Here is a 23,516-nt window from a genome sequence, read left to right as displayed (position 1 = left end):
AATTGGAATACTTTTTCGAATACTTTTTCACAGCACTGTATGTCCATTTCAGTTGATTGAATTGTCCAGTTTTCATGCCCACTTCTGGCTTATAATTACTTAATTACACAGACAATGAAGTATAGCTTAAAACAGCAAAAAAAGTAAGGTTTTTCGTGATATATTTATTTAAGCATTTCCTGTTGCTCCTCTGTGGGTATTAAACACAAACTGTAGTGCCCTGTTACTTAAATCTGATCCTGCAGAGCTGCAGCACAGCTCCAACATAGCTGACTCAAGAAAATCTCGAAAATATGTTGGGGATTTTTGAGTCAGGAACCACACAGCGGATATGACTAACAGCATAGTCATAGTGTGTTCTCAACTTAAGCTTTTCCTATTCTTTTTTCTGTCTTATTTCTGACTTAAATGCAATATTTCTATGAATTAGGTGCATTTTTATATAGTGAATGTTCTATCACTGCCTCTTACCTCCCTATAGTTTTGTGATTTACTGAGTTTACTGTTTGTGCTGTATGTATTAGTTTCCTTCTTTTCTGTCTCAGTGTGTGGATAAGTTTCCTCTATTTATATTGAATGCCTTGCAAAGGGTTTGACAGCCTTTAGCTGAGCCATGTTTAGTGATTTATGTCAAATCAGGAGCTATTTCAGACTCCTCCTGAGTCTTCACACTGTACTCAAGCTGTGGGATGACCCTTTGTTTTTACAACATGCTGTGCCTCACTCTTAGTCCTTTTAATCTGGATATTTATGTTGGAAATTTGTTTGTGTTTTATCTCACAGGGTGAAGCAGGGTTTCCCGGGCTGCCTGGCTGCAAAGGGTCAGCTGGGCCAGACGTAAGTCTAAACCATCAATTTTCCAGGTGCTTCGAGGACTTTACAGTGTGAAAGCTTCTCCCAACCCTGCATGTATACATGTGTTGGCTAGTCATTAGCAGAACAGATTGCTAAGTGGCTGGGCTGTCTGTGTTACTCCTCTTTTAATTGAGAAGTCTATGAGGCAGCTTTAAGGTTTCTAGTCTGCATCATCTGACCTCATCGGGCTGTGGCCTCACAGCTGAGCGAAACTGTAAAGTTCTGCCACTGAGCTTATATTCTGTTAATCCACTGATTGTTAAATGTATATTTTTGTTGTTTTACCATGGTAACATGAAAAATATTTAAAATGGGTATGACCACCTCTCATTAATAGTAAGTCATAAATCTGATATAGAATCAGACATTTGTTCTCTATCAAACACCTGGTACTGTATAAAGTGTAGATATACATCCTCTGCTTTAACAATCACTGATTGGTGTCAGGAGGATCCAATCACAGTTCATTGGCTAAAACCACAGATGTCCCGCCTCTCAGGTCAGCTGATTGTTTTGTTCATCCGTCAGTCAGGCTCTATGTGTAGAGCGGCTGTTTCTGCTCAGCCTACATCTGGAGCACAGGACTAAGGATGTTTGCCTCTCAGTGAGCCAAACATTTACTAAATCTGACATCCAGGCCACACTCAGTGCTCGCACTCTAAAGACTGTTTGTGCTTTATTTACATTCTGTAATAATGAGTCCGCTAGTGCAGAGGAGTGGGCTTTCACTCCATGTCCTGTATAAGTTATTGCAGAGCTTAGCTCTTATGGCAGCCCTTTTTCTTCCTTTAATTAAAAATGAAAATTTTGCCCTCTATTACAGGGTTTGCAAGGGGAACAAGGACCAAAAGGAGACCCAGGTCCTTATGGACCAAAAGGAGGAAAAGTAAGGAGATGACATTCCTGTCAGAGACTTAACGTTATCTGTCATTTCGCATTACAAACACTTAGACGCCAGTACTGCTCACCCGAAATGTAAATGTTTGCAGCTGATCATAGAAGCTGAAGACCATAGTACACAGACATGAACAGGGGTCTTGTCTCTGGTATAAGTATGATAAGCTGAGCTTGTCTCTCTTAGGGTGAGCCTGGCAGAGATGGTGAACGAGGAAGACCTGGTAACTATGGATCTCTTGGGGATAAGGTACATCAGTATTTCATTTAACCCTCGGTAAAAACTCTAACATAGTTGCCTTAAAGTCATTGACACTTGCAACCGATGATGTTTAGAAGTGGATTGATTGGCTTTAAACATCATTAGCACGCCTAAATATGGATTTAGTTGTCATAATTTAGGTCACTGTCCCATCAACACATCTCCTGTGCTTTTTTTGTAGGGTGACAGAGGACCAAGAGGAGCCAATGGGGACAAAGGGGAAAGAGGAGATGATGTAAGTGTTTTGTTTCCTCTTCCTTTCTTTTTTTAATAACATTGGTGATAGATGAATTCTGCATGGTGTATTCTGCACATGGATTCTGAAAATAATAAATCTTGAGTCAGGGATTGATTACTAGCCAAAAAAACATGCTAGATCATGGTATAAATCGGCAACTCCTTTTGAGCAGGCCAGAGGACACAAAGAAAGATTAATCAGAGAGATGTCTTTGATAGTAGCTTTCACTAAACTGTATTTTTAAACTTTACCGCTTAGTTTTAGACCTATTCACATAATCACTATCATCTGCCATGCTAGTCATAAATTTTAAATATTTCTATATAGTAATACCTAATAGTTGTATGTGTGTGCTCATGTGCGTGCTATTGTGTTTTGTACATGTCGGTTTGCGTAGGTAAGACCACTGTGTACTAGAGATTAGAGATAAATAGCAGTGAGAAAGGCTGTACTAAAGCTTAGTGTGATGTGGCAGCAGAATACAGACGCTCGTGGATGTAAGAAGAATGACAAGTTTAATATAATCAGGCAAACAAAGCAAAAGGGCAGAGCAAAAACGAGGTCACAAAAACAGGCAAGGAAGTCAAAAACACAGGTCAGTCCAAACAGGCAAAGGCACAAAAGGGGTAAGGCAAAAGGCAGAGTCGAAAATACAAAATGGTGGTCAATAAACGGAAAAACAGGCAAGAATATACAAACGCTCAGTAGATCACAAGGATACAATACTTCGCACTTAGTCTATCTGAAGCCCGGGCTTTTAAAGTAAACTAACTAGTCATGTGAGCAGAAACACAGGTGACACCAGTTAGTATTCTGGAGATGCAGAGCGCTGATTGGTGCGCGAGCGGGAGTCAGAAGTCACGTGAGTCCCCACTGTATTGTGGGAAATGGAGTCCGTGTCTGAGTCCGAGTCGGAGGGAAGTTGCTCCGTCATGTGATCTCCCAGAGGAGTCTGGGAGATGAAGTCCGGTTCTTTGCTAGAGGCTGTTGAATGTGTGACACTTAGAGGTAAATAACAGTGATAAAGGCTGTACTAAAGCTTAGAGGTAAATAACAGTGCTAAAGGCTGTACTAAAGCTGAAAGGTAAATAACAGTGATGAAGGCTCTGTGTACTAGAAATTAAAGATAAATAGCAGTGAGTGATAAGTAGGAGTGATAAAGGCTGTGTGTACCAGGGATTAGAGATAAATAACAGTGATAAAGGCTGTACTACAGCTGAAAGGTAAATAACAGTGATAAAGGCTGTACTACAGCTGAAAGGTAAATAACAGTGATAAAGGCTCTGTGTACTAGAGATTAAAGATAAATAGCAGTGATAAAGGCTGTACTAGAGACAAGTGATAAGTAGCAGTGATAAAGGCTGTGTGTACTAGAGATTAGAGATAAATAACAGTGATAAAGGCTGTGTGTACTAGAGATTAGAGATAAATAACAGTGATAAAGGCTGTGTGTACTAGTAATTTGAGATAAATAACAGTGATAAAGGCTGTGTATGCTGGAGATTAGAGATAAATAACAGTGATAAAGGCTGTGTGTACTACAGATTAGAGATAAATAATGGTGATAAAGGCTGTGTATACCAGGGATTAGAGATAAATAATGGTGATAAAGACAGTGTATACTAGAGATTAGAGATAAATAATAGTGATAAAGGCTGTGTGTACTAGAGATTAGAGATAAATAACAGTGATAAAGGCTGTATGTACTACAGATTAGAGATAAATAATGGTGATAAAGGCTGTGTATACCAGGGATTAGAGATAAATAATGGTGATAAAGACAGTGTATACTAGAGATTAGAGATAAATAATAGTGATAAAGGCTGTGTGTACTAGAGATTAGAGATAAATAACAGTGATAAAGGCAGGGTATACTAGAGATTAAAGATAAATAACAGTGATAAAGGCAGTGTGTACTAAAGATTAGAGATAAATAGCAGTGATAAAGGCTGTGTGTACTAAAGATTAGAGATAAATAGCAGTGATAAAAACAGTGTATACTAGAGATTAGAGATAAATAACAGTGATAAAGGCTGTGTGTACTAGAGATTAGAGATAAATAACAGTGATAGTCTGTGTGTACTAAAGATTAGAGATAAATAACAGTGATAAAGGCTGTACTACAGCTGAAAGGTAAATAACAGTGATGAAGGCTCTGTGTACTAGAGATTAAAGATAAATAGCAGTGATAAAGGCTGTACTAGAGACGAGTGAAAAGTAGCAGTGATAAAGGATGTGTGTACTACAGATTAGAGATAAATAACAGTGATAAAGGCTGTGAGTACTAGAAATTAGAGATAAATAACGATGATGAAGATTGTGTGTAATGGAGATCAGCAATAAATAACAGTGATAAAGGTGGTGTTTACTAGAGATTAGAGATAAATAACAGTGATAAAGGCTGTATGTACTACAGATTAGAGATAAATAGCAGTGATAAAGACAGTGTGTACTAGGGATTAGAGATAAATAACAGTGATAAAGGCTGTGTGTACTAGAGATTAGAGATAAATAACAGTGATAAAGGCTGTACTACAGCTGAAAGGTAAATAACAGTGATGAAGGCTCTGTGTACTAGAGATTAAAGATAAATAGCAGTGATAAAGGCTGTACTATAGACGAGTGATAAGTAGCAGTGATAAAGGCTGTGTGTACTAGAGATTAGAGATAAATAACGGTGATGAAGGTTGTGTGTACTGGAGATCAGCAATAAATAACGGTGATGAAGGTTGTGTGTACTGGAGATCAGCAATAAATAACAGTGATTAAGGCTCTGTGTACTAAAGATTAGAGATAAGTAACAGTGATAAGTCTCTGTGTTCTTGGAGATAAATAGCAGTGGTTAAGCCTACATTACTACTACTATCACTACTGTGATTTTTTTTCTGTATTACAGGGACCACCAGGACCAGATGGCCCAAGAGGCGAAAAAGTAATTTTTACACTTAAATTTGTCTTTGTCACACTTTTATTAGAATGCAATATATGTGCCATGTCAATTGGAGGCCCTTTATAGAAAAAAAACATTTAATATTTCAATCCTGTAGGGTGTAGCAGGAGAGAAAGGTGAACAAGGGGGCCGTGGAAACAGAGGACCCAGAGGAGAACCTGTAAGTTACTACGAACCTCATCAGTTACATAACACATCAGCCCAAAAGAAGTGATCCATGTGTTTGTTCACTGCTTTTCATGAGCCCTAAACTTTTTACCTGTTGAAGCTGTATATAGATTAGTCAGAGTTACATTTTTTAAGTCTGCTTCATCTGTCATTGTCCTTCAGCTGGACGGGAGCAGTCTAACAGATGGGTATTTTAATGTTCAGAATCCACCTCTGATCTCCGCTGTGGGAAAGCCACGATAGTGTGAGCCTTTAAAGGAAATGAAACAGATTAATTACATATGGCAACAAATATGCAAGGGTACACAAGTGCAAAACATATGAGCTTCCCACATGTAATGAAGTTCATGAGGCTATAGACTGAAAATGAAGGACTAATCTTTTGTAAATAAAGTTGATGTTAATTATAACCTTTGACTTTGGTAGGGTGACCCAGGTCCACGAGGCGAGCCGGGACGTGAGGGACCATCAGGACCTAATGGTGACCCAGTAAGTGACAACCATGGAAACCAAACACCAGCACTAGTATCCCCATAATGTGACCCTCTCTCTATCTACATATAATGGACATAGACTTATTGGTCATTAGGCATCACACCTAGCTTTCATATTGGTTCTTTGTAAGGAGAAGACCTTTAGAGTTTTGAATAATTAAAAACAGTCAGTATAGATGGAGGCCTTAGCCCTTGTCTGACCAGATGATACATGACTCCTGATTCTTGAGAAAAGATGAAAGCTAGAAGCTGACTTCATAGCTCAGGCATTTTGTGAGGCCCCCTAATTTCACCAAGGTCGCTGTTGGGTTATGAAGCAAGCCAGAGAACAGACGAATACATCCTCGTGGAGGAATCAGTTGCTTATATCAGCTGAACTGGGGTAAGAGGATAAGAAAAAAAAAATCAAAAAGAAGAGTTTAAGATTAACGAGTTTCCTCAGCCTGGCAGAAGGACCCCAGATGGACATGGCTAACTCAGTCCAGAATTCTCTGCTGCATTTTACTTTCCCTTAAGTTTCTGAGTGAATGGTTCAGTTAACGTTTTTTTGATATAAATTAAAAGTCAAAATCAGATTTGCACTGGAGCTATGAGGCTAATGTAACAATTGGAGTGGACATTTATACCCCACCAATGAGAATTGTGCAGTCAGCATGACCAGCCATCACACACTTGCCTCAAACTCTGTTGTGTTGTTGATTAATCTTAAGTAGGCCCTGTTCACACCTACCATTAACATACGTCTTGACATACTCAGTGGACAGTACTCAGTACATGTCCAGTTCATCTCTGGAAATGTATTGGGGTCTGATCACAGAAACCACCCTCGAAGGTCATCAGAGAACTGTTATTTATAAAAATAGACAAAAGTATGTCACAAAGCTAAAAATAGTAGTACCAGCCATTTGGAAGTCTACGTTGTCTGTTCTTTGTTCATTTTTTCAATAACAGTATGTATACAGTGTCACAAATCACATAAACAAGGCTAGTTGACATTACTTAACAACTGCATGTGGTTTGAAGCAAGAGTGTGAGGATTAGGCATGCAGTTTGCACATTTAGTTTTAACACACCAAACATATCTTGGCATTTTTCACTGAGTTATCACTTTAACTGGGGTAGAAAGCTGGATTTGGCACTTGGTATCTGACTACAGTGTTAAGCTCAACTTTTGGAGGGTCACAGCACTGCAGATATTGTTTTCTGTTCTGCAACAGATGCTCTTTGCTTTAGACTTTACACTTTGGCTTTTTAGACAAAAACACATGTTGTATGTAGTCTAATACAAGCATGTTATATAAGGAGCCAGCTGCAGATCAGTACTAGAGTATATTGGCTGAGGAGTCAGGATTTCAGGCAGGCCTACTCAGTCACACTATGTAATAGAGTGAATAAAAAATGTAAATAATTATTGCATGACAAGATTGTTTGAAACATTTTAAATGAACTTGAACACTTAAGCCTTACAGATCTTAGTGGGTGTATGACAAACTAAGACCATATGAGTGGTGTTTTGTTTTGGGACATTAGAAATCCTAATTGAAACGTGATAGATGAATCTGTTTATGCAATTGTGCGTTCTCAGCTACACACAAGACAATTTTACAAGTAATAAATCGTTTAGCCTCAAATTGATTGAGTCAGCAAATGTGTCAAGTCTTGGTGTCAGTTCACACTATATTTACACTATCTGACTTTATCTGTCACTGTCAGTTCAGTACAAACTGTGTGATTTGTTGTTACACTCTCTAAACCAGAGGTGTCCAATCTTTACTGCAACGGACTGTTATGGTTGCAGGTTTTCACTCCAGCAAAGTAAAAGAACACATTGTTTCAAAACTGAAACCTACTGATTCAACAAGTAGAATCAGGTCTGCTGCACCGGCCCTTTGCGTATAAGATTGGACACCCCTGCTGTAAACTCTGTGGTTGAGTGAACAAATGCAAGACATTCTATCAAATTCAGAGAAAAAATGGGGTTGTTTTACAGTTTTGGGTCATGGGTCTTTTTATTGAAAAAAGATGGTGTTGCACAATGTAGTTTATTAGCTTTCTTAGATCAGCCTGCTGGAAAAAAAAAAAATTGTCAAGGGTGAAGATTCTGCAATAAAATATTGATAACAGAAGGCAAAACAGCTACAAGGTGATGTAAGTTTAATTTGCTCAGATAACACTTTTGATTAATGAAAACAATAATCACGAAGTCATCATGAAGCGGCTTCCAGAAATATTGTCATGGTTATTTCATCAGTAAAAGTGGTAGGTAATATGCGTCAGAGCAAAAGCATGAATGGTAATGCCCCCCTCTTAAAAAGCAGGCACGGTAATGACCAACCCCTGGTAAAATATGTATTTTAGAGCAGATAATAATTTAGCAGTTTTGCTTATCTTGATAAGAGAAAGTTTTCCAAGCTGTAGGGCTTAAAAAGGCAAGCTGTCAAAGTTGTAGGTTCAAGTTTGTTAAGAGTCCACCATGGAGTGTGTCTCAGCACATCTCCCACTCCACCAAGCTTAAACTAACAATCCACTTGAGAGCCTGACAGAGAACCACACTCACTTTGTGTTTCAACCTCTGCTTTGCATTTCCTGCTTGGCTTAAACAAGTGGTGTTGTAGTGAAATGGCACATGTAGAATGGCCTCCCAGACTCCTTTTCCTCTTAAAAGCTTTATGTTCCTGAGAAAGAGACACCACACCCATCCAGCTGTTTCAGTTCTGTCTGCACTGTCACATGGTCTGAAACAGGCAAAGATTGGCCACAGCCCAGATGTTTGGCTTCACAGCTATGTGTGTAAAGCCTGCTCTGTTACCGCCATCTCAAAAATTCACATCTTGTTTTATGGAGCTCGAGTACCAACTGAATGACCACCAAACGTCTCTTTTCTTTTTTCATGTTTTTTTTTTTTACATTCACTAGCAGAGACATTTTTTCCAGTAGAAGTGGGTGGGAAAAAGCAAAGCCTCCAAATAGGTGGAAATCTGGACGTCTTTCTTAATTCATGAGTAAAGGCCACCGCTCTTTCCAAATCCACCATTTTGCTGATTTAATTCTTCCATGTTTCAGTATTCCCCTTCAGGAAAATGAATGCTTCATATGAAAATAAACAGTAATGTAATTTCTACTGAGTCATTTACCATAAGTGTGTTTTTAGTTCATGACGCTAGTACTGCTAAAAGTCAGTAGAAAGCTGGACTTCAGATAACTGTAACTTCAGAGTTTTATCAAAGTTTTTGGTGCTAATTTGCCACAAATGCATTTCAGTATTCCCTGTCCACACCCTAGTTTCCTCAAAAGGCCTTATAAACATACACAGGAATTTGGACTTGATTAGATAGCTCAGCTATTGCTTTCAAAGGAAATCTGATCTGCATTTTCAAATAAGTAGCCACCACTTTCTTCAGGGAAAGTTCAGGCTTTTGTGAATGTATCTCTGAGTAAAATCAAATTATCTTTCCAAGTGAAATCTAATTACTGATAGTTCCGATTTTAAATAATCATAGTAACACATCCTGTTATTATGGTTCTCAGTATTTTTATTAAATCTCATATTTCAGGGTGAGCCTGGAAGGGCTGGGTCTCCAGGTTATCGTGGTGATGAGGGTCCTCCAGGGCCAGAGGTGAGAGATTTAAGCACTGAATATTTGCATTCCAATTGAACTTTGGCATCTATATAGTCAAAACTACACTTACTATGTTTTCTCTCTCTGCATTAGGGGCCAAAAGGACCCAGAGGAATTAAAGGAGCCCCAGGAGACAGAGGTCTGATGGGAGAGAGGGTGAGTCATGTTCGCTGTCTGTACAAAGTGACTGATACAAGTTTCCACAAAAAACTCAAAATGATGCCTGTGATGTTGATATTTAATTCATAGGGAGATGATGGGCCACCAGGCAATGGAACGGAGGGTTGCAATGGTTTCCAGGTATAACAGTTTTCTCCTAGAAGTCTCCACAATTACTCAAAATATGTGTGTTGTTTCTGTAGGTGATGTCTCTCTGTCTCTTTCTTAGGGTTATCCAGGTCCCAGAGGAGATCCTGGAGAACCCGTAAGTATCTAACAGTCATCGAAAGGCTTCTCTTCTATTCTTAAGATTCACTTCTGGTTCCATTTTAGTAGTGCCTCTGATTCATGTGAGGTAATGATACTGGTTTGATACATAAAGTTTTATGGCCACTATCCTGGCTCAGCTGGAGAAGAAGAAAATGGACTATAACTATCAGATTACAACAGACTACATACTACATACTACAGTGACTCTGCATAGACAGACTCTAAAGTCCCATTCTTTTTCCTTTCTTTTTCCCTCTCAAGGGAAGCAGAGGATCTCCTGGGCCAAAAGGAGATGATGGAGAACCTGGTGACTCTGGTTCAGATGTAAGTTGCTTTCTGTATAAATGAATCAATTTTATGTATATACCTTCCCTTCCCCTACTCAGTCCTGTCTGTTTTATTCCCTCGCCCCTAATCTATCTATCACTTGTTCCCTCTGCTTAACTTTTTTTGCATCTACTTGTTATTTTCATAGTCTGTCTTTCTGTCCATCCTCTGTCTAACTCTCTCATGTGACAGCTAGCACACAATGAATTGTGTTACTGAGACTTGGAGTCTTTCTCAGCTCGTCTGTCTGATAACAGTCTGGTTGCTGACTCCAGCTTTGAGTTCAGGCAGCTGTGTGTATCTTGTTGTCATGGACATGTGAAAGCACAGTTAAAGGGGAAAGGTTTTTTCTTGTGAGAAACCATATTTTTTAGACAAATTGGACTCTGGTTGATATGAGTTAAAAGGAAGTGCTATGATGATGCATAGTACCTTTATGTAGTGTGAGGAACTCACTGAGAGGCAGTGCTCCAGACTTTACTCTTCTTTTAGCCAAAATGACATACGCATGATCAACAGAGACTTGAAACTTAAGTTTAAAAGAACTTGTACTAGCTCAGCTAATGCTGTCGGATAAACAGCAGTTGTATTATTAACTGAAGATAGCTTCTGAGTCTGTAGCAGCTTTTTGTCTATTGTTAATTCGTTGGCCTTTGGAAAGTATGGTTTACGCCAAGAATGTACTTCTCTGAGGCCAAACTCCTCAGCTGGCCTGCAGTCTGTAATGGCTCCCATACGCTTCATATCCGACAGACTGATCCTTGGGTCTCGCAAAACAACACATGTGTACAGCCAGTGGATTGTGGAGATTGGACACAAGAGTGTTTTTCAGCATTCGTTTCTGTAGTGAAGTGGAAAGTCATGTGGTAGACTGGGCTGGATTAGTATAATTCACCCAGGCTGTGTAAATGAACCTAGGTTGAGCGCTTTGTCCCTGTTTGTATGGAGCAGAAATATGAACAACACTGGTGGTGGTGCAAAAGGAGAAGAAAGTGCTTGAATATTACAGTGCCAGTGGGAAGTTGCTTTTCGGCTCTAGGCTGGCATGAATTAATTTAGTAACGGACAGGAAAAGGAAAATGGAAGAAAGGAGGTAAGATGGGTGAAGAAGTAGCAAGGCTTTCGGGTGGTAAAACCTCAATTCAGCAGAAAGCGAATTCAGCCAAGAAAGCAGGCACAAGTGTTTCAGCACACAAGAGCTCAGATTTGTCACGTTGCAACCTGAGAATGCTACCAGCAGACGGCATACATTCTTGAATGCTGTAATTTCTGGTCAGTGATGCCAATGGAACACAGTGAATCACCTGGCTTGGAATCATATACCTGCATCTGTTACACTGTTGACAGATTCAGATGATCTGTTGATTTAAACCCTCATCTTCATGTCCAAAGTTTTCTTTAAAGCAGTGCTGCTTGAATATCTCCCTCTTTAGGAGTTGTGTTTAGACAGAACAGCCTCATAATTGCTTTCTGAAATGGGTAAACAGTCGATTAAACAGCACTAAGTCACAGGCATTTTTCGCTCTGTCTGTGTTTACAAGACGGTGGAAATATGTAGGATTCACTCCAAATGAATAAACAGCTCCGGCCCTCTAGGATGGTCACCAAAACCACTGAAAACGTTCAGCCTTGCAAGGCCGTGTTTATTCCCAATGGGATCTGCGAGCTGGAGAGGTCTGAATACAGAGCCTGACCCTGATAGGGTGGCCATATGGTCCTGTAGTCATGTACGTGTTTGCAAGTTTTGAAGGCTTCTGCTAGCGAAATGCTCAATTAAATGTATTATCCAACTTTTGGCATTTGTACCTTTTTGTTCTGGCAGTTTCAGGGTTTGTGCAGAACAGATGTAGCGCAGTATTTTAATTTCAGTCAGCACTTGTGTTCTCAGTCTCCATATGAACTAATAATGAGGGTGGGGAGGATATAGCTTGCTGTAAGACAAGCTTCCCTTTGGAAGTGAAAAATCAAAGGTCTGTCTCAATGATGTCATGCTCTAGATTCTGTAACATTGTGATGTCACAAAAGCAGATTTACACCTGGAACTCATTTTGAGAGCTCATGGTTTGGTCAAAGAAATGGATCTAGGCAAAATCCCCATCCTGTTTGCCTCTATATTTTGAGACACATGAGGAGGTCTTCAAGTTGGCTTTTGATGAAATACCTCTTATCGCATATTATATCGCTTATTATATTGAAACGATGAGGTAATTTTTTCAATCCTTTAAGAGATGACCAATATGGGTTATTTGTAGCTCTATGAACTAGCTTAGAAGTGTCAATTAAGTCTTCAGAATCTCATTAATTTGTCATCTGGGTTTCAATTTGAAGACATTTCTAAAGTCCAAGACCTCCAAGTCCTTTTGGAAAACAGCGAAGTGGGGATCTTATAGCCTTTCCTAATCCACAACTTCATCAGTGCAGCCTACATTTTTTTTAGCCTATGTTTTTAACCCACAAAGGACTGGATGACTGTGAAAAGGCTTCATATGGTTGCAGCTTCCTCATTTCAACATCTGCTTCATGGCTTGTGAGCCAAACCACATCAGTTTTGACAGAACAAAGTAAAAACATATGACATCAGAAGGACGTCTGAGTCTTTGGCCCAGTATAAAACTAGGAATGTTGGTGGCAAAAGAGAAATACTGACTGAAGAAAAGAGAACTGACGAAGAAAGGAATATCAAATTTGAAAGAAAAGCACCATTCAAAACATAGCTTCAGTCCATGTCTTCTGTCCCTCAACACTAAGCAACATGCGATTCTTGTTTAGCACCCTCTTTTACTTTGCCCATGCAAGCCTACCTCTTCATTCTTTGTGGAGGACCTTGCTTTATGCCATAAAGGCCCAGCAGTAAAAGCTTTTTGAACACAATTATCCATGCACAGACACTATATTGACAAAGGAAAATATTCACCTTGTGCCACAGAGATAAAACATAAGTAAAATAACTTACAACTTAGAATAATTAACAAACTTACAGTGGTCATAAATTAAAATGTTAACTGCATTTTAAAGTCTTAAGGAGCCTGCCAAATGCCTTTCTAATAAATAAAAGCCCTAGTGAGGGAGGAAAAGGTGAACTGTGGAGTACAAAGTAACCATTAGGAGAACACATGAGCAAGCTTCATTTTTTTCTGCTGAACTCAGTGGACGATAAAGACTGAAATGGCTGGCCGGCCAGTTAAAACAAACTTTGTAAGGTTAACATAAACTGCAATGATTGAATGCATAATCAACGGCCAGATGCAGAAAGCCTCTGATCAATCATTTGTCCAGTTTACATGATGTGGAAATGCTTTGATTTTGCCATTGATGTGACCTTTGAATTTTGTGGGGTACATAGGCAACCATATGGTGCTAGTTTTTGTAGTCCATGTATACTTCATTATGGTGGTCTTTTGGAGACGTACAGCCTGTCACGATGAAGTGCGTAAAGGGTTTCTAGTGTCATTTTGTATGCATAGTTGCAGTGCTCTGGTTTTTAGGCATAAGGAGTACATTTAGCTCTTGGATCATGACTGTTTCCTCTGGTATATCTCTATACTTTCCAGGGTTTCTTTCTTCTTTTTATATTCTTTTTATACTCTCTTCATTTCCATAAGAAATAACTGTACATGTCTGTAGCGCATGCAAATGGAGGTAAAGATTGAGCTTATAGTCTCTGCTGATGACAGTATTAACATCAAAGTATTAATCACTGATTCTCTTTTCTAGCCTACTAATTGTATTGTAAAGCCATTCTGCATTGAGTGAGACTTTGAGCTGCACAATACATTGTTTTTTAATCATTATCACGATAATGGCTTTTACAATTGGAATTATTCTCTAACAAATTACAGACTTCATTATTGTGTGCTGAAAAATCCTAGATGATCCAGATTTCTGTGGTGTTTTAATGGAATAAGGCATTCGTGTGATCCAAAAACGTGAATAATTTTGGTCAAAATAGTGCAGACCAGTTTTTAATCATGTCATTAGATGTTACCAGTATATTTCAGCATATTGCAAGGCATATTACAACTGCAGTGCCCCAAACACAGCCTTTCCATTGCTAGAGAGATAGCTATCTTTATTTGGCAATAGTTTATCTGGGAAAATGTTTTACCCCTGTTTTGTTTTTTAAATGCTGCTGTACTTGTCGCAAGAACCTAAAACTCCACTTCTTCTGAATATTGTTCAGCTCTAGTGTAAGTGGCACAATTCTTTTGCTCATCATATTGTTGTAATGTCTTTGGGTCTTCAGAATAAAACTTTTTAAAGTAAATGGACTGTGCAGAGGCTCCTCCCATGTAAAAGTGCTGATGAGAATTCCTCTGCTAATCTGATGTGTATCTTCAGTGCATCATGATCATCCATTGCTTCTCTTCTCCTGTTATGGGGTAGCAGTCATTTCATGAACTTCCCAGATGTCCCAAAAGTGGACATTACTAAAATGTACAGTCCCAGTGTTAATGTTACTCTTGTGAAAGTCTTGTGACTCTCACAATAGCAAGAATAAAGATGTCAGTATATGCATTTTGCATAGTTACTGCTTATACATTTGTAAGATGAAGTTTCACGTGAAGTGTTATTGATTAATAAGAATCTAACAATCTGAACCTCTTTTGCACCTCTACACCACATATGGCATGGCCTTCCGTGGTCTGGGGTTTCTCTTAAAGGATATTCTGCTTTTCTGCTCCTGATGATTATTTGGAAGTGTGTTTATAAACATCTCATGGAGTTCAAGCAGCCTCTCCCTGGCCCAGGGGGCCTTAGATGGTCCGATGTCTAACAAGTTAATCACAGTGAGATACAACAATAAACCCTGGTCATTCTGTCCCTACGTTAGACCCTATCTGTGACGCTTCTGAGTTTTAAAGCACAGAGTTTAAAGGTAATCAAACTAACATGGTTGGCATTATTGTTTCAGCTTGGCATAAATAAGTGTACAGTGAGTACAGTGTAGTTGTATTTGCAGTGTTTTTTTGGGATTGAAAAAAAACAGACAAATATAAAGAGGCATTTGTAGCATAATCGTATGACAACTTTCAACTGAAACATGAATTGGGTTTAGTACAGACATGCTATATCTGTAAAATACTGGGTGAGATTTGTGTACTTTAAGTTGTATTTGGTACATTGTTGTATTTGGTTCTAATGGGCCACAGCAAAGGCTTACAGTTGCGGAATGCACACAAATGTCTTTGAAGGATGCTTGTGTTTCTATAAAACAATCTGTAAATATCTGTTCTTAACAGTTAGGTCCAACCTTAGAGTCTGATTGGTTGAAAAGCATTCTCCTTATGTTGTTATATCTGATAAAATACAGGGTTGCCACCTCTGATGGTTTTGGTGTGACACTCATGATTTTGGCTCTTACTCTGTGCAAAGAAATTTGCAATGTTCTGACAAACTGAAATCTGGTACACCTACTAAATGTTAATCAGTAGGTTGTTGCGCTTCTGCATAGTGTCCTTTTTTCAGCATTAACTTTTTTTATAGTTTTACATGTGAGAAGTTGACCCTGCAAGAATCTTGTGTCATCGTTTGGCAGCCACCACTTTTGTTAGACCAGGACTACTTTTTGGTGAAATAAATTGCAAATATTTTTTCTGTTGTATAAAAGCAAAAGAAAACTCTGCGTCATCGCAAATAACATCATACCTGTGATGATCTGTGGTACTCGCCTTCTGTTCATACCTGCAACCAAATAACTGTGATCTTATAGCCACACTTGCTCTCATTTTCTATGTCTTAAATAATAAATTAATCAAATTGTGGATGCATTTGTGTCACCCGGAAGTGCTGTGCTACTGGAAGGGATTATATTGCACTCTGATATTATATTGCAGTATAATTCAGTATTGCCCACATTCATTCACTATCAAACAAATGCAGGCTTTGCACTGGTTGTGTACTTGAGACTGATTGGGACAATCTTGTATTCCACAGAACAGTCAACCAGGACGGCCTGGGCCTAAAGGAGCAAAAGGCCACAGAGGCCCTGAAGGAAAGCCTGTGAGTAAAGATAGCTTGACCATCTTTACTTTACCATATTTTGTACAATGTACTGTAAATAAGTGCAGTCATATTAATGTCACTTTTTGTAGGAGATAATTCGATTTTTGAAAAACACATGGCACAAAACTTTCTTGGATCATGCACGGAACGCAGAGTTTCTAAAAACACAAATGTCAAATAAAATGCACAACAATAAACAGCTTTATGATAGCCTTAACACAGCATGCAAAACAAACTGGACCACTTCTGACCATCTAGATCAAGTCTAAGAAGCTGTTATACAAAAGCCAAAAGCAAATATTGAAAACAACTGATAAAATATACTCATATTCCAAGGAACAAAAGATTAAATCTCTCATGCTGTGTCCGTCAGTGTTCTGAGTCTATTTGCGCATATTTCTCCAGTACTGATGATGAACGCTGTCTATGAGTTACGAGCCTGTGGGAAGAATGTCCAACCACTCTCAGGCAGCAGTTCCACCATGCTCTTCTGTGCTGCTGGACACCATCCAGAAAGGAGGAGACTTCTCTGCCTCAAAAATGCTCTTATTTGGAGCGGAATCTCTCTGGAGCTCTGTCTTCTTTTCTTTTGGCAGAGCCCATTCTGTGTACTCTTTAAGAAAACAGAAATTGACCTTAGCACTGGTTTGTTTCTATCCAGGTCAAAGTTATAGAGAAGGCACAGTGTGTTAGCATATGGTGTGGTTATCAATGTGAGCTATAGAAATCTGTATGTAATTGTTGTTCCCTACTGCTTTCTTTCTAATGTCCAGGGACCACCAGGACCACCTGGGCCTGCAGGAGCTGATGTAAGTTGGTCTTGAGTGTTTTAGCACATGATTGTTAGCCTCTGCCAGAATGTTTCACAAGCGATGGCTGCCGTACTAAACAGTTTCTGTTCTTAATCAAAACTGATAGTGGTGGAACACTAACATGTTCACGTATCCTTTTGAAACATACAAAACAGAAAGTTTACTATATGAAAATGTTAGTAACCTATGGGTTCAAGCAGCATATACAGGTGTTGCCTAGGGTCCAACAGATGCTCCATGCAAATTATCCCGCTGTGTAGTGTTAAATCTACATGAGATCTGTACCATGCATAGATAATGCACAGCCAAATACGATAGCACAATCCTCAGGAGTGGTATTTAACCAAAAGCCAGAGATCATATGATTTATTAGCATGACAACTGTGGTTATCCTTTAGTCCATGAAGAAATATGCTTTAAGAGAGAGACAGACTTCTTGCATTAATTGCTAGTCTTTGGAGAGAGTTGTGCAGACTGCAGAGCAGAATTTCTTCTAATTAAAACAAGATGGACATTTGTGGCTCCATTTTGTGCAGCAAAATGGCTGCCTGAATGTCAGTTACTGAAGATTCAGTGTGTCTCCCCAATTTAAGAGTAAGTCAGTTTACTTTTTCTGTTTCTTCTGCTTCTAGGACTGTGAAATCCTGGATATCATTATGAAGATGTGCTGTGAGTTGTGTTTTACTCTTGGCAGTCTGTGTTGTATTTACTCATTACTTGACAGGCTTTTTGATCTACAGTATCATACCTAAACTGCCATAAATGGGATCCCAGTCTTAATACCTAGCAGGCTAACAATGTAGGCTACACTTGGAAGATATATAAATGGTGACAAGGCATGATACAACACAGGACAATGGGCAAGCTGTTTATTTATGCCACTGATCCAGACAAGGAGTTAATAAACTGTTTTTCTGAATTCTTAGTATGGTAAGCAGTTTAAAAAGAGCTCTGAGATAGAGAAGCTTTAATTGTGATAAAACCTAATTTGATTTTTAACCACTGAGAGCTTGTTCATGACTGAAATACATGCTGTAAGGAGTAGGTGGCATACAATGTGTTTGAGAACATGAGTAATGTTTTCTACAGCAGCGTTCTCCCAATATTTAATGTGGTTTTATACAGGTTATGGCCTAGCCATTGTGAAACAGCGTGCTCCCATTGTCCTTAAATTAAAGAACATCTCAATGACCAGCCCAGATTGTTTTTCTTTTAGGAAAGTCATTTTCAGTATACTTAAAGAAGCAGCATGTGCTATCTCTTTTGTGTGCACTCTTTTGATAGCACATGCTACTTCTTGTATGCAGATCTAGGTTTTGATCCCTTGTGTGTCAAATTTTTTATCACTTCCTTTCACACAATGCAATGGAAATTAAAATACCTGTGGGTTTCTCTTTCTTTTAAGCTTGCTGTGGTGAGTATGCCTTTTTTCTGTTACTTTGAAGTGTATAAGAGGAAATGCCTTCAGAGTGTATTTGGTTTGGATTAGTATTTGTTGTTCTTTTTCTCATCTGTTGGAGATGACTGCTGATAGAAACGGTTGTTTTGGGAATTGTGGTTTAACTGATTCTTGTTTGTTTAGAGTGTAAGTGTGGACCCCTGGACATTGCCTTTATTGTGGACAGCTCTGAGAGTATAGGTGCCACCAACTTTGCCATTTCTAAAGACTTCATTATAACTGTCATTGATCGGCTCATGAAGGATCAGCAAATCAGAGTAAGTCTTCTGTGCTGACTGGTGCTCACTCAATATGTGGCAGCTCTTGTGCGGGCCATGTAGCCTTCATTGAAACGTTGACTGTTATTCATCAAAGTTGTGTAAAAACAAGCACATATTTAAGCTCCAGAAATGGAGCACAATTTACACCTGATTGACGGCATCAAAAAGAACGGTAATCTGAGTACAGCTGATGCATCAGCTACAGCTGAGTGGAAACAAGCACTAGTCCCTTACTTACTTTATTTACAAATGACAATTCCTAGTTTACCCTCATATGCATATATATGAAACATGAGCAATTCATCCAGGTGTTGTAATAGTGAGGCAATAAAAGGAAAGTACTCAGCAAGCTCTTGAGCCAATGGCATGGGCATTGAGCGAGTAAACGTTAGAGAGTCAATATGGAAGGAACCGCCGGAATGTTGGGGTAATGACAGCCTTTAGCCTTGATTTAGCTTTTAGCATAGCTGTCCACTAGCACTGCGTGCAGTGCGCCTCCATTGGTCAGTGGTCTCGTGGCCGTTGCTTCAACCAAAAATTTGGAATATACATCCTAATCTGATGGCAGATATTTAATTTGGGGATATTTAAGTAAGAGCATAAATCATGGGTGGATATGTGTAAATTGTTAATAATTTATTTTGTTTTCGTTATCGTACACTTTTATGATAAAGTAGATAATGTGATTGCTTTGCACTGCTGTAGTCTCGTAATATGAGCAGATCACACACCGGGAAAATGGTTTGTGATGTGCTCATAATGTTAGTTGATAGTATCATTATTAATTGAAAATATTTTTAATTTAAACACTACTGTTTGCTCAATCACAAGTCAGAATGCTGTCAAGGGTAAACAATGTACCATGCTCTTTTATGAATTATACTTTTATTTAGCAGAATGGCTAATTTGACTGTTTATCCATTTGGTTAAAGGACATCTGTATAACTTTCTTGCTGTTCCGCTCAGCAGTGCAAATGCTGTATGTGTGAACGACCCGCCCAAGCAAGCTGTAGTGATGGGGGGCAAATGACCTAGTGTCCCCTACCTGTTCAATAACATTTGACTGTGTGCAGCTTTGATGAATAAGGGTTGTTATCTTAATTTTCATTTTAAGCAGATAAAACACCTTTAATAATGCATTGATAATGTATCTAATTACCTCCGTCCATGCTGTGTGTAGTTTGGTGGGAATGAGTCCCGGGTTGGCGTGGTGCAGTACAGTGGAGAAAATGCACAGGAGGTCGTAAGGCTTGGTGACCCCAACATCCGATCCCTAACTGACCTCAAGCAGTACGCTGAGCACAGAAACACACTTCAACACACATCAATTTCCCTGCATATGTATATCTTCAGTCACCAAGTTGTGTTTCTGTATTCAGGGCTGTAAAAAACTTGCGCTGGCTGGCTGAGGCCACCTACACAGGAGAGGCCCTCCAGTATTCACTTAACAATATGATTGACCGGCTGGTAAAGGAGAGGAGCGTAGTGATTGTTCTGACTGACGGCCGTTCAGATACCATTAGAGATATTGTGCCTGTGAATGTGCTGTGCGGAAAAGGGCTGAAGGTAAGAAAAGAACATTTCATGGTATTAGCATTAAATGCGTGTGTGTGTGTATGTGTGTGTATATATATATATATATATAAAATTGGTCTAATATGATGCTAGTACTATGCAATTTTAAAAGTTCAGGTAATTTTAAGTGAAGTCTCAATGTGCGTACTTTAATGAATGACTTCTGTCCCCAGAATACTTGACATAGTGAATAAACATCTAAAGTTTTGTTGTATAGTATGTACTGTATGATGCAATGATTTTCTCTATGGTAGGTTGGTGGTATAGGTGTTGTAGACTACGCAGGTAGACCACCCAAGGGGGAACAACTGGATGATGTGGCCTGTCTAAATGATCCCAGAAAAGGCTTCTCCTTTGTCCTTGACAACTTTGCCTTGCTCCTGGATGATAGCTTCCTGCAAAATTTGACAGAGAGAATGTGTGAAGGTAAGATGCTTCATTCTAATTCTCAGATCAGTTCATCATCATAAGATGTGAAAGAGCTTTGACTGAGTGCACTTTTTTTCTTTCTTTTTTTCCACAGACAAAAAGTGTCCCAATTATACTTGTCCAAGTAAGTGTCAATGTAATTCTCTTAACGATACATATTTAATATATTTCCCCATGTCCACCCCCGCTGTTGATGATGAACACTTTGTTAAATATTTTCCAATCAAATGTTTAAGCCTATATGAACAGTTTGTCTAGTATAAACATTTAGATTTTGGCATTTAGAATGAATTAAACCCACAAAAAACATATAAGTTGACCTAACAGCCACAGTGGTTCCACTCTGGAACCAACAGCAGATGTTACTGCAACAGATGTTGATTACCTACCGATCATGTAATATGTGGACATATTCGACACCTAACAGTGTCTTTAACTAAACTAGTTTGGCTTTAAAACATAAGCTTTGAATATTTTATTCCAGTTTCCTTCAGTGATCCCACAGATATCATCATTATGATGGACAGCTCAGCTAGTGTGGGCTCCAAGAACTTCAAGATGACTCAGGAATTTACCAAGAAGCTGGCTAAGCGGTTCCTGTCTGCAGAGAGGGTAGGAAACGTCCAGGTTCGCGTTGCTGTTGGCCAGTACAGCAGCAATGCCAACATTGAAGCTGAATTCTCTAACAACGCCACTCAAGTGCTTGATCAGATTGCAGAAGCCAGCTTCAGGAACGCTGGCACACAGGTGACAGAGGCACTCACTTTGGCCATCAACCGCTTCAGAGGTGGCAGGACCAGGAAGAAGAAGCTGTTGGTGTTTTCAGATGGCCGTTCACAGGGCATCAACAACATCCAGATAGAGAAGGCAGTGGAGCAAGTGAACAACAATGGCATTGAACTTTACGTTCTGGCTGTCGGGAATCAGGTGAACGAAGCCAACCTGCGCACTTTGGTGAGTCGAGGGCGGCCCTACGACAACACTTACGCCTACCGCCATCTGTTCAAGGCCCCTGACTACCGTGCTCTGCTCAGGGGTGTCTTTTACCAAACTGTGTCACGAAAGGTTTCACTGGTCTGAGGGGAAGGGAATGTAAGCTAAGAAGAAAAAAAGTGATTGGGCAAAGGGAGGGGCAAAGAAAAAGGTGTATCAACAACAACAGAGTGGAGGGCACGGCAGTAGAACACAAGTTTGTTTGTTTTTTTTTCCTCAGTCAATTGTGACTCATATCTCAATTTACATCATGTAGGGTTTTTCATAGTCATGGATTATGTTTAAGAGACAGAAAATGATTCTGTGTAGTATGGACAGTGACCATTTGTATGTCACTTGTATGTCTTTGGAAGGAAAAGAGATTAATGAATGTAATCTCACAATCAAGTCATATCATAATATGCTTTTGTTGGACCCCAGGTTACTTTGGTGCTTCCAGCATATGAATTCTAGATTTATGACCATTCATATTCATTGGAAATTAGTTTTTCATTGAACATGTCCCTAGTTTTATACACAGACAATATTCCTATTTGCTGGTCAAGAGTTGAGCCTCTCTCTATGAGATGATGCGTACGCTGAGTCATCCTGCCTATATATGCTGAAAAAAAATCCCTGTTTGCAACAAGATCTTGTTTAAGTAATGTACATGCTCACATTGTGTGTTTTTTTCAGAAGCCTGGGGTAAAGCAGCCCTCAAAGCGGTCATTGGTCTCATTTTTGAATTCCATAGTGTATCACTTGAATATGAATTTGGTGCTAACAGTATACACTCAGGCTCCTCCGGTCACTCAAATACAAAAGCAAAGTTGTTTCAAATATCTCAGTGCCTTTAATCAAAGACAGCGTTTTTTTTTTACCACTAGGATTGTGTAAAAATTTATATGTTTCATAAATGTATTTGAAACCAGCCTTGGGGCTGCTGTAGAGGTATTTTCAATAAAGAATGCTTCACTCCATGACTGCTGCGTCTTGTCAGAAATCCAGATTCTCTTAAAGTAGCAATGGAAAATGCTAGATGTCACCAAATTTCTAACGTGGGTGTGAAATTGCCAGTTCACTGGCACGTTGTTAAGTACAATTTAGCTTCTTAACCTTGAAGATGGGGTCATTGATTCCAGGTTATGAACTTTACTTTTTGTACACTTCTTGTAATATTTGGCAAATTTGTAACTTTCTAAGAGCAGCAATAAAAATATACTGAATAAAATACATGTTAAAATGAAACAAAAATCACCTGTGTCGAGCCCAAGAAAACAAACATGATGCACACCGCCAACCAGTGGTGGATGAAGTACACGAATCACGAATTTGAGTTAAAGTAGAGATACCCAAGGTAAAATAGTACTCCAGTAATTAATGCGTCTGTCACTGATGTCTATTAAAATTATCATAAGCACAAAACACTGAAGGCAAACAATTTCCATTAGGTAGAACCAAGTGGCTCTGAAAAAACTTTACAAACAACCAAAGTTTCAGTTTAAGATTTATCTGCAACTTAGTTACAGGTTTAAGTTTAATAAAAACTTGCTTTAAACACAGGTTCACAATTGAGTTTTCCTTTACTGTAGTGCATCTGTAGGTCTCTATTCAAAACATGAACAAGCCAAAACGAATTTACTATAACATATAACAAATAGTGTTTGTATAAGTTCAGAAAAAAGACACATGCCGGTCACAACTGTATATGTGTACATATTTCTATATTGCTGTCTATTTACACAAAGTTAGGTTAGTTCCATCATTTA

The 23,516-nt window shown here is 38.9% G+C and overlaps 1 protein-coding gene across 1 annotated transcript in view; it reads left to right on the top strand.

Moving 5' to 3' along the window:
* Positions 1–22,730, top strand: part of col6a1 (collagen, type VI, alpha 1) — a 35,222-nt gene extending 12,492 nt beyond the window's left edge. The window contains exons 14-35 of the mRNA XM_036587398.1: positions 784–837; positions 1,679–1,741; positions 1,937–1,999; positions 2,193–2,246; positions 5,146–5,181; positions 5,297–5,359; positions 5,794–5,856; positions 9,416–9,478; positions 9,575–9,637; positions 9,731–9,781; positions 9,870–9,905; positions 10,172–10,234; positions 16,172–16,237; positions 17,014–17,049; positions 17,685–17,721; positions 18,458–18,466; positions 18,635–18,768; positions 19,952–20,061; positions 20,151–20,337; positions 20,601–20,772; positions 20,870–20,899; positions 21,260–22,730. Coding sequence (XP_036443291.1) covers positions 784–837; positions 1,679–1,741; positions 1,937–1,999; positions 2,193–2,246; positions 5,146–5,181; positions 5,297–5,359; positions 5,794–5,856; positions 9,416–9,478; positions 9,575–9,637; positions 9,731–9,781; positions 9,870–9,905; positions 10,172–10,234; positions 16,172–16,237; positions 17,014–17,049; positions 17,685–17,721; positions 18,458–18,466; positions 18,635–18,768; positions 19,952–20,061; positions 20,151–20,337; positions 20,601–20,772; positions 20,870–20,899; positions 21,260–21,855 — 2,049 coding nt within the window. The 3' untranslated portion in view covers positions 21,856–22,730. The remainder of the gene's footprint in view (positions 1–783; positions 838–1,678; positions 1,742–1,936; positions 2,000–2,192; positions 2,247–5,145; positions 5,182–5,296; positions 5,360–5,793; positions 5,857–9,415; positions 9,479–9,574; positions 9,638–9,730; positions 9,782–9,869; positions 9,906–10,171; positions 10,235–16,171; positions 16,238–17,013; positions 17,050–17,684; positions 17,722–18,457; positions 18,467–18,634; positions 18,769–19,951; positions 20,062–20,150; positions 20,338–20,600; positions 20,773–20,869; positions 20,900–21,259) is intronic.
* The last annotated feature ends 786 nt before the right edge of the window (positions 22,731–23,516 follow it).

The sequence above is a fragment of the Colossoma macropomum genome, unplaced genomic scaffold (assembly GCF_904425465.1).
Source record: "Colossoma macropomum unplaced genomic scaffold, Colossoma_macropomum, whole genome shotgun sequence".
NCBI lineage: Eukaryota > Metazoa > Chordata > Actinopteri > Characiformes > Serrasalmidae > Colossoma > Colossoma macropomum.
The sequence above is the reverse complement of the archived record's forward strand: the minus strand, read 5'-3'. Positions and strand labels throughout refer to the sequence as shown.